Here is a 10,892-nt window from a genome sequence, read left to right on the forward strand (position 1 = left end):
GTCAAAATGAAATTCACTGTGAGTATACATGCTATTTTCTTCTTATAGACTAAAACTCTGATTTATAGCTATTGCCTTTATACCTCCTAAATGCCTATGTCTATTTATAGTAGAAAGTTACTCTCTGGGGAAATTTCACTCCTCCAGAGGTTGCAGTTTAGACCATATTAACCTGAATAGATGAATTTTTGTAAAGGTTTAGCTATGCACTATTCAACCTATGCTAACCTTAGTGTGGTGTCCATTTTTGTCAATAGCCTTTTTGCAAATCTGGAGCAACACACTGTGGATCAAACCACTTTCTTGTGATGCCTATGCAGAGGAAATTTAAATTCTCTCTCTTCACTCTTGTAAAATATCTGTATATTATTATATAGATCTCTGTAGCAACTTCAGATTCAGCTCTTAAAAATGTAGACTACTAATGTGTACTTAGTTTGCATTATTCTGGGGTAAAACAAGAATGACTCACTTTAGGTGACTATTGTAAATCCAGTATGAAAGCAAAAAATATTCAAGGAGTACACTTCAACATCAGATTAAGAAAAAGCCACTATGATTCTCATGACAAGATCTGTCAGCCAGACCTGCAGCTACATTTTTATGTTTTCAATGTTATTTTCAGATTGTGGCTACAGTCCTTCTTGGACTCTTGCTGACTCCAGCTCTTGCTGAATACGTGAGTATAGTGACCAAATTTTACATTGATGCTCTGTTTATACATTCCCTGCTTCTTGAATTTCCCCCTGCCTTTAGGGAAAAGGAATCTAAGATTTTTTTCACGCATAAAACTCTGAAACCACAGATGACAGTTGTAAAATACAGAAAGTATTCACTGAATCTATTAAAAGATTCTCAGAGCTACTAAAGAATGCCTTACTCTTCTGTCATTTTGACAATATGGTGGTTGCTAAAGGCGTGATTTATGAGCCAGCATTTGCTATATTATAGCACTGCTCTTCTAAAGCTTTGGGGAGATAACTGACTACCGCTTGAAAGTCTAAAAATGTTAATTTTGTCTTCTAGTTTCAGAATGTGAAATCAGTCAAGAAACAACCCTTCTACAGGAGAATCGACATTGGCATTGGCTACCAAATTCTGACCATCGATAGTGAGACCCTTGTGGCAGTTATTGAGGACAAAACAACCCATGAATCATGGAAAACTGTTTGGAACTATGATACAGTGAGTGGCAAAGAGCATGCTTTTTCAGAAGATTTATGAGGAGACTAGCTCCTAGAAAGCTGACCAAAATAGACAGCCTGTTTCTTTATTCTTAACATTTTGAGTCCAAGTTTTGGGGTAAAAACTTTCTATGTTCATTACTTTGATTTTTAATACAGGCTTTATTTTGATCTCTGTTACTGAAAAACTGAATTCCTAAGTCTCAACCTTTTTTATACAGGGCTTTATTGCAAGCAAAGTATTGTCAGAGAATGTCTGCTACATTTCTAGAATGGACAAAATTGTGATGCCTGCTCTTTCTTCAATTGCTGTACTTGCTGAAGAGACTAAGGTAAGATAAAAAAAGGGGCAGTAACTTGTAAACTTGAACAGTAAAGAAAACTAAACTTTAAGTATGGGATATCAAAGAGCTATTTTCAACAGCTTTTAAAACAATATTTTTTTAAAAGCAATCTACATTCATCATGAAATTGTATCAATTTCAATGACATTGTATATTAACATAATTTGAAAGCTTTGAAAAATTAAAATATCTTGTTCTAGATACTTGCAAGGGAGATTTTATTGTTTTTGTCACATAGCACTTAAAATAATTTTATAATGATCTAAAGGATTATGTACTTTAGATTATCTACTTTTTAATACTGTGTTGTATTTTAAAAAAATTAGTTTTTTAGCACAATACTCTTCATAATCTGACATTCTTTGTATAAGAAAAGAATTTTCGAAACTCTAATTTCTAAAAATACATTTTTTAGGAAGCTCTAGTTTGAGAACAGCAAATAGTCCAATAACAACAACAACAAAACATTTAGCTAAAATGTCAAGCCCTCATAAAACTTTTTTCAAAGAACTAATGTCCATACTAGTATAAGTCCAGCCCACAGAATTAGTGCAAAATTTTCAAAAATTTCAGCATTCAGCATATTAACCTTTTGTAGACATAGACTCCTCCTAAAGTCTGAGAACTAAATCCTTATAAAAATCCAGGCTTTAAAGGGAAAGAATGTGTGATGGGGAAGAAAAATGGGGTAGTTATATAAGTTCAGGTTTGAGCAAAACCTTTCACCCCTAAATATAGTTCCAAGCTTGCTTTTACTAAGATGTATATCTGTGCCCTCTGAAGCCCTCTCAACTCACTGCTTACCAGCAAGAAGGAAGTGTATTTGAGTGGGCTTTCAGGAACCTTTTGATAAAATTCCACAGTAATTTCGGAAGTATAGAACAGTCTCAGTAATCCCTGCTAAGTGTCTCTTAACTGTGGAGTCCATCAAGCTGTTTCTTAAGAGTATGTTTTCTCTTTCTTGAGTAGACTAGGTTGTTGGAAGTGTCATGGTGATGTCTTTTTTCAAAAGAAAAAGAGTAGGTGCATTCTACCCTCCCACTCTCCCCCCAGTCTACATTTTCTCTGAAAAAGTCTAAGTTCTGTAGTATGCTAAGAAACAATTTATTTTAGGAAGCTTTCAGCAATATTATTTTTGGATGGCAAGTTACAAAGATGGTTAATTCTGAGTCATTTCAACAAAAAATTGCACTTTCCATTTTGGACTATTGCTTTGTGTGTGCTGTTGTTTGAATCTCCATTTTCCTTTGAGGTATAAGAGAGCATCTGCCCATATTCAGTTCAACCTCCGTATTAATGGTATGATCCAGAACAGGAGTCCTGTGGCTATAGCTGAATAATGAAATACAAACTAGCAGGAAGCCTAGGTCATAAGAGAAAATCAGGCATACAGAAACATTGTCTAGAGGACAAAGTAGGAAAATATATTTGAAATTCACTGGAAACAAAGCACCCCGGAACAGTTCAGAGAAACTATCCCATTAAAACATTCAGCAGTTCTCAAAGCGGTCATAAAAACTGCTTGCGAATTATATTAATGTAAATACATCTGCCAACTGTTGCTACTGCTCTGCTTGGTTCCAGTTTTAGATAACTGATTAGATTTCTTCTCTTTCCACTCTTCACGTATCTCTAGGGTAAGAGGTTAGTAAGTGACTAAGAAAATACTTTGGGGGGAAATCCGTGTTAAAATACTGTCTGTACTTCTCTTTTCCTATGCAGCTACTTAGTGAAGTTTTCCATTCTCTTTAGCCTGCTTCCACCTTGACTCCCTTAGAAAGATCTGTCCTAGGAATTGTCTTCAGTGCTTACTAATGTCTCATATTTTCACAACATTTTAGAAGACTATGCACTAAACAGAGTTTTGGTAGAACATCAAGCATTCACTCATCATTCCAGAAATAGGAATACGCATAACATTTAATGGATCAAGGCACTGATCTTGTTGAATGATGTTATTTGATGTTTAGAACGTGAAAGGCGAAAGAGTGATTTCAAAGGGTATCAGATACGTCATCTCAAACAGACGTATCCGTGACCTCAATTCCTATGGACCAGAGATCTACAGTCTGTGCAGAGGACTCACAACTTACTTGGCTTATCAAGAACAGCAGCAGGACCAGGGTAAGTGTGATCATACAAGTTTTATGTGTAACTAAGCAAGTGATTTTTTTCCTTCAGAAATACACAAATGCTGCTGTTACAACTAGAGACAGGCACAAATTAGGAGTTGCAGGAAGGGCTCAGTATCTCTGCAGTTCAGGATTAGAACAATGTTGAGTTACAAACTCCAATAAAATATTCTAATCCAAACTCTTACTACTCTTTTCACTAAAGTTTAAGGAAGCTTAAGTTTTGGTCCAGAATTTTGCACATTGAACTTACCTGTAATGCCGAGGTAAAGCGGCAGCACAGTCTCAAAAACTACTATCCTTCACTTCAGAGATTGCTGAGAGTTTATTGAGGAAACCCACCATTAAACAGCTCCTGTTGAAGTCAAGCACTTATGTTTCCCAGTATTAAGCCAAGCTGCTTCATTCCCTGTAGGTTTTTCAGAGGTAGAGTGATTACAATGTAGGAGTTTAGTGGCCTCAACTTTATAGGCTTGTTTGATAATGTCAAAGCCTGACAGGACCTATGAGGTAGCACTAACATAACTGTACAATACACAGTAATATATACTAACAGTATAGAGTACTATAGTGCCCCTTAGTACTAGAAAAGGTAGAGAATATTACATAGCATATCTTTGTGATCCTTTTTATGAGTTAAAGGTCCAATTGTATTTGGTGACTACAAAAGAATCTTTCACTCAGAAGTCAGTCCTGCAGCATCAGCAAAGTACTCTGAGTCTTATAGCAACCTGGTTGTTTGCAACCAGTATCATGTGAGATATGCTCCAAAGATCAGGCATAGGATGTTGCATTCTGACACAGCAGTATTTACACTTAGTGCTGCTCAGCTGGCTTTCATAATTGCTTTGATATTTGAAATGGCCCAATTTGAATAAGAATGCAAGTGCAATGTCCCAGGTATTAAGGGCTGCCAATCAATGAACAGATCATTTAAAAACATCTTGGATATTAACTCATCGTACTTTCTTTTCTTTTTTTTAGGATCCCAGGTTTGGTACAACCAAAACTCATGCTACAGACTTGATGTCCTGAATCTTTTGGGCATTGACTACTGTCAGGCTCAGAACGTTTGAGCATCGTACCTTTCTTGAACCTTATAAGAATGCTCGGTAGCTGAACAAAGCCATCCCTGATGATGTTCTTCCCTGACATTACATCTTTCAAGAGTTTTGTTCTTCATGATTCAGATGTTGAAACAGATCAATCGGTGATAGTATCTTTCAAATAAACACCTTTAGCATGGATGAATTGTGGCTAATTTCTCATTACTACACTCTTTACTCTTTATGATCTATGAAAGCTTCCAGAAAACAAACAAACAAACCTCCCAAATCATAGAATGGTTTGGTTTGGAATGGACCTTTAAAGATCATCTAGTTTCAACCTCCCTGACATGGGCAGGGACATGAGTGGTGGTTTCACACTGGTGAATAGTTCAGCACTACCGCACTGCCCTCTCACTCTCACTCCACAAAAAGACAGGGGGAGAAACTAAGATGAATAGCATTAGCGGATTAAGATAAGGGAGATCCCTCACTGAGTACTGTCATGGGCAAAACAGACTCAGCACAAAGGAGATTACTGTAATTTATTGCTTACCAATAGCAGATTATAGCAGTAAGACCTAAAAACAAACTAAAAATACATTCTCCCCCGATTCACCTTCTACTGCCTCCTACCCCCACACAGCTCAGGGGAACATAGAATGGGGGTTGTGGTCAGTTTATAATGCTTCATCTCCGCCACTCCTTCGTTGTCACACTCTTCCCCTGCTCCAGCATGGGGTCCCTCCCACGGGATACCATCCTTCCTGCACTGATCTACCACGAGCTTCCCACAGACTGCAGTTCTTCAAGAACTGCTCCAGTATGGCTCCACACCAGAGGATGCAGGCCTTCAGGAACACACTGCTCCAGCATGGGTTCCCCATTGGCAGCAGCTCCCACCAGACCTCCTGCTCCACTGTGAGTGCCTCTCCACAGGCTGCAGTTCCAGCCCAGAGTCTTCTGCATGGGCTCTCCACAGGCAGCAGTGTGGTAATCTGCACTGACATACAACACTATGGGCTGCAGGGGGACAGCCTGCTCCTCCAGGGTCCTCTCCAAAGGCTGCAGGGGAGCTTCTGCTCTGGCACCTGCACCACCTCCTGCCCTCCTGCACGGACCTTGCAGGGTTGTTTCTCTATATCTTCTCACCCCTCTCTCACAGCTGCTGTTGCACAGACTTTTTTCCTTTCTTAAATATGTTCTCACAGAAGCACATTCAAGGTCATTCATTGGCTCAGCTTTGATTAGCAGTATGTTCCTTTTGGGGCCAGATGGAACTGGTTCTTCCCTGACATGGGACATCTGGACTCTTCTCACAGAGGCCACTCCTGAAACCCCAACCCCTCCCAAAAACCTTGCCACATAAGCCCAATACAACAGCTTACACTAGACTAGGTTGTTCAAGGTCCCACCCAACCTGACGTTCAAAACTTCCAGGGATGGAACATCCACAGTTTCCCTGGGCAACCTGTTTCAGTGTCTCACCACCCTCATAGTAAGGAACTTCTTCCCAATATTTAATCTAAATCTACTCTCTTTTAGTTTAAAACCCTTAACCTTTGTCCTATTACTAAACACCCTGGTAAAAAGTCTCTACCCATCTTTCTTGTAGGCCCCCTTCAAGTATTGGAAGGTTGCAGTAAGGTCTCCCTGAAGCCTCAGAAAACTTTCTGAGGGTGCACTCGATCCCACTGTTCATGTCACCAATTAAGATATTATACAACATTGGTCCCAATACAGACTGCTGAGAGACAAGACTCGTCACTGGTTTCTAACTGGACATTAAGCAGTTGACCATAACTCTTTGTATGCACCCATCCAGACAATTCCTTCCCAACTATCCACCCGGTAGTCCATCCATCAAATCCACGTCCCTCCAATTTAGAGACAAGGATGTTGTGTGGGAATGCATCAAAGGCTTTCCGCAAGTCAGGGTAGATGACATGAGCTGTTCTTCCCTTGTCCACCAATGCTGTCACTGTCATAGAAGGCCAACAAATTAAGTCAGGCATGATTTGCCCTTTTGGAAGCCATGTTGGCTGTCTTCAGTCACCTCTCCATCTTCCATATGCCTTAACATGGTTTCCAGGAGGATCTGCTCTGTTAACTTACTGGGTACAGAAGTGAGGATGACCAGTCTGTAGTTCCTTGGATCCTTCTTTTTACCCTTTTTAAAAAAGGGTGTTATGTTTCCCATTTTTGCTCTCAATGGAGACTTTGCCTGACGACCACAGCTTTTCAAATATGATGGAATGATGGATAGTGGCTTAGCTACTCAATCTTCCTGTTTCTTCAGGACCCTGGGATGCATCTCATCGGGTCCCTTAGACTGTTCATATTCAAGTTTCTCAGGTCTCAAACCTGATCTCCTGCTTGGGGTGGGACTTCATTCCCCCAGTCCCTTCCTTGAAGTTTTATGACTTGGGAGGTATGGAAAGAGCAATTGCCAGTGAAGACTGAGGCAAAATATTGAGTGCCTCAGCCTTCTCATTGTCAGTTGTAGTCAGGTCCCCTATCTCACTCATCAGAGGTGCAAAATTTCCTTTATCTTTCTTTGCTGTTTTATGTACCTGTAGAAACCCTTCTTGTTATTCTCCGTATTCCTTGCCAAGTTCAGCTTCAGCTGTGCCTTGGCTTTCCTGATCCCATCCCTACACTCCCAGGCCATATCCCTATAATCTTCCCAGGATGCATGCTCCTGCCTCCACTGTCTATGCATCTCGTTTTTGTATTTTAGTTTGGTTAAGAGGTCCTAACTCAGGGATGCTGATCTCCTGACTTCCTTACCCAACTTCTTGCATGTTGGAATTGAGAGCTCCTGTTCCCTAAGAAAAGTGCCTTTAAATATCTCCCAGCTCTCTTCTGCTCCTTTATCCTTGATGACAGTTTCCCAGCAGATCCCATCCATTAGACTCTTAAACAGCTGAAAGATTGTCTTCCTGACACTTAGGGCCTTGACTATGCTTTTGCCCTGCCTATATCCCTCAAGATCATGAATTCTAGTAGACCTGCAGCTGTTACCCAGACTACCCCCAATCTTGACCTCTCTAATAAGCCCTTCTGCATTGGTGAGCAACAGGTCCAGTAACACATCTCCTCTGGTTGGGTTTTCTATCATCTGGACTAGGAAATTATCCTCAAGGCACTCCAGAAGAGTGCTTGCAGTTTGCCTTGCCACTTTTCCAGCAGATGTCAGGGTGGTTGAAGTCCTCTAGCAGAATCAGTGCCTGCAAACATGTTGCTTCCTGTAGTTGAAGAAAGAACTCTTCATCAGCATCCTTTCCTTGGATCAGGCAACCTGTGGTAAACACCAAACAAGAAGTTCCCTTTTCTGGCTTGATCTCTAATTTTTCACCTATAATCCCTTGAACTGTGCATTGCACAGAGCTGTGACTGAAAAACATCATCCCCATTTTTTGTGTAGAGGGCAACCTCCACCAACATTCCTTCCTTGCCTGTCCCATTTGAACAGTTTATAGACATCGATTGCAGTGCTCAAATCATGTGTTTTATCCCATCCAGTTTCAGTGATAAGCTGAAGTCAGCATAGGGCTCAGCCCCCCTAAGAACATGACAAATACAAAATTTGAAGAAATGCTTTTTCTAGTCCTCTCAGGAAAGCAAGCCAGCCATGAAAAACTAATTCTAAAACCTCAAATATCCTGTCACAGCCCACTCTTCACCTTGACTTAATTTTAGGGGGACACAGAGAAAATACTGAGGAATTTGTTTCTTTGCCAATTATTAGAATTACCATGAATCTTCACGAGGCGTACAGAACTGCTTGTAGAGCCTAACACATTTCATCAGAGCTGTCAACAACTACAGACAGCTGCTTGAAAATAGGCAAGGAAAGCTAAAGAGGCCATTGCCATGCCACAAGAGTGCACTGGGGAATGTTGTGTGCCCTGTCCAACAGGTACACAGTACATTGGGTGTGAATTGGCTGAACAGTAGGACTCAAAGGATTGCAGTGATTGGGAATGCATCTGTCTGTCAGCCAGTCAATAGTGGTGTTCCCCAAGGCTCAATCTTGGGGCTGGTTCTGTTCAATTATTTTGCCAATGATCTGGATGCAGGAGTTGAATGCATCTTTAGTAAGTTTGCTGATGGTACTAAAATGGGAGGTGCTTTTAACTCTGTGGAGGGATTAGTGCCTTGCACAGCAATCTAGACAGACTGGAGCATTGCACGATCAGCAAAGGCATGAAATTTAACGAAAACAAATGCCAGAGTCTGCACCTGGGACAGCATAATGCCGGACATAAGTACAGGCTGGGAGACAAGTGGTTGGAGAGCAGCACAGCAGAAAGGGAGCTGGGGGTGCTGCTTGACAGCAGGCTCAACGTGAGCCAGCAGTGTGCATTGGCAGCCAAGTCTGCAAACTGCATTTTGGGGTGTGTATAAACAGAATAGCTGTCTAGTCAAAGGAGGTGATTCTCCCACTGTGTTTAGCATTGTTTGGCCTCACTCTGGAGTACTGTGTGCAGTACTGGGCTCCTCAATATAAAACAGATGTTAAGATACCTGAATGTGTCCAGAAGAGGGCAACAAAGCTGGTAAAAGGGTTGGAAGGCATGTCTTATGAGTAGAGGCTGAGGACTTCGTTGTCTTAGGTTGTCTTGTTTGGAGGAGACCTCATTGCTCTCTACAACTTCGGGGGGGGGGGGGGGGGGGGGCGGGGGGTGGAATAGAGAAGGAGGTGCTCATCTGTTTTCTGTGGTATCTAGTGACAATACACATGGGAGAGGCTCAAAGCTGTGCCAGAGAAGATTTGGACAGGACATTAGGAAAGCTTTACTGAGAGGGTACCTAGACAATGGAACAGGCGCCCCATTGAGGTGGTTGATGCCCCATGCCTGTCTGTGTTTAACAGGCATTTGGCTAACGATCTTAATGACATGTTTTAACTTTGGGTCAGCCCCAAAGTTGTCTGACAGTTGTACTCAACCTTTGTAGGTTGCTTCCAACTGAAACTATTCCATCTAAACCTTTAGACAGATATTAAAGTATCTGATTGCACCTCCTCTACCTTTTTGAGCCCATTGGGTATTCTCAAAAGCCGGCTCTTAACACAGGGCACACCCATAAGGGTGGGCAAACAAAGTACATACATTACAAATATGGCATAGAGAATTAAGACCTTCCACAAAATAAATAAATAAATTAATTAAAAAAAAATCTTGTTTATTGTGTCATGAAAGGTAGAATGAGAAGGAGAATACAATGAATTTGTTTTGTTAGGGAAAGAATATTCTCAATATTTGTACGATTTACTGAGTTAATATATTCCTAAAATAGAGCCCTCTAATTGTTTTTCCACTACATAGTGAGAACTGGCCAAAGACACCACAGTGAACACTCAGAGGGATGGAGTTTTGTTTCAAAGATGCATACACAATACAACACAGTTATGACCTACATAAGACAGTGCAAGATTCCCAGATGCTTACTCCCAAAGGCCTCTAACTCAGCCTTGAAGGTGCAAGAAAATGGGCTTAGCTTTCCTTCGTTAATGCTGCAATGGCACTGTTAAGAGAAGTGAAAGATGTATTTCATTTATACTGCCAGAGCCATGTAGAAGGAGTCTTTATGCTTTCCTGACAGTTTACCCCAGATCTGTATTTCCAGTCTCTCAGTAGTATAAATTTGAAATGAATCAAGCCAGGAATACAATGATGTTTCTGCTGAATTAACTAGGGCATGTGACAGTTTGTCAGACTTATGTCAGCACTAAGAAGACAAACAATGATCTGTCTACTCTGGCCCAACATGAAACCTACTGTTAAAAAGTTAACATACCATTATTTATTTATGTAACAGTGGGAACAGGAGTAGGGCCAGTAAATACTAAAGCTTTAGCAAGACAAGTTCCACATTGCTCAAAAGATTAAAATCACGATAATTTCTTCTGTTCAGACAAAATAGTCAGGATGTCCTCAGTTATCCAGGTGCATATGATCTGTGTTTAAGAACACCATCCCTCAATTTCTATTACTTTCTTACTTTAGAGGCTTTATTCTATAGCAGTTTGAGAGGATATGGAACTTAGGAACATCCCAGGCAAAAAAGTTATCTGGATTAGCACACATCAGTCCTAGCAGGGGACACAAGGGGGAGACTTAAATGTGTCTGTTGTAGTTCATCTCCTTCCTTTCTGGGGACATTTGAAGAGGTGCTACA

General features: G+C 40.7%; 1 protein-coding gene across 1 annotated transcript; it reads left to right on the forward strand.

Moving 5' to 3' along the window:
- Positions 1-6: 6 nt before the first annotated feature.
- On the forward strand, positions 7-4,835 carry GKN1 (gastrokine 1). Its single transcript, XM_050715802.1, has 6 exons — positions 7-18; positions 626-679; positions 1,027-1,185; positions 1,406-1,516; positions 3,499-3,652; positions 4,645-4,835. Exons 1-6 carry the CDS (start codon positions 7-9, stop codon positions 4,734-4,736), a joined length of 582 nt encoding a protein of 193 aa, XP_050571759.1. The 3' UTR covers positions 4,737-4,835.
- Positions 4,836-10,892: the final 6,057 nt, after the last annotated feature.

The sequence above is a fragment of the Cygnus atratus genome, chromosome 27 (assembly GCF_013377495.2).
Source record: "Cygnus atratus isolate AKBS03 ecotype Queensland, Australia chromosome 27, CAtr_DNAZoo_HiC_assembly, whole genome shotgun sequence".
In the NCBI taxonomy this organism is placed as follows: domain Eukaryota; kingdom Metazoa; phylum Chordata; class Aves; order Anseriformes; family Anatidae; genus Cygnus; species Cygnus atratus.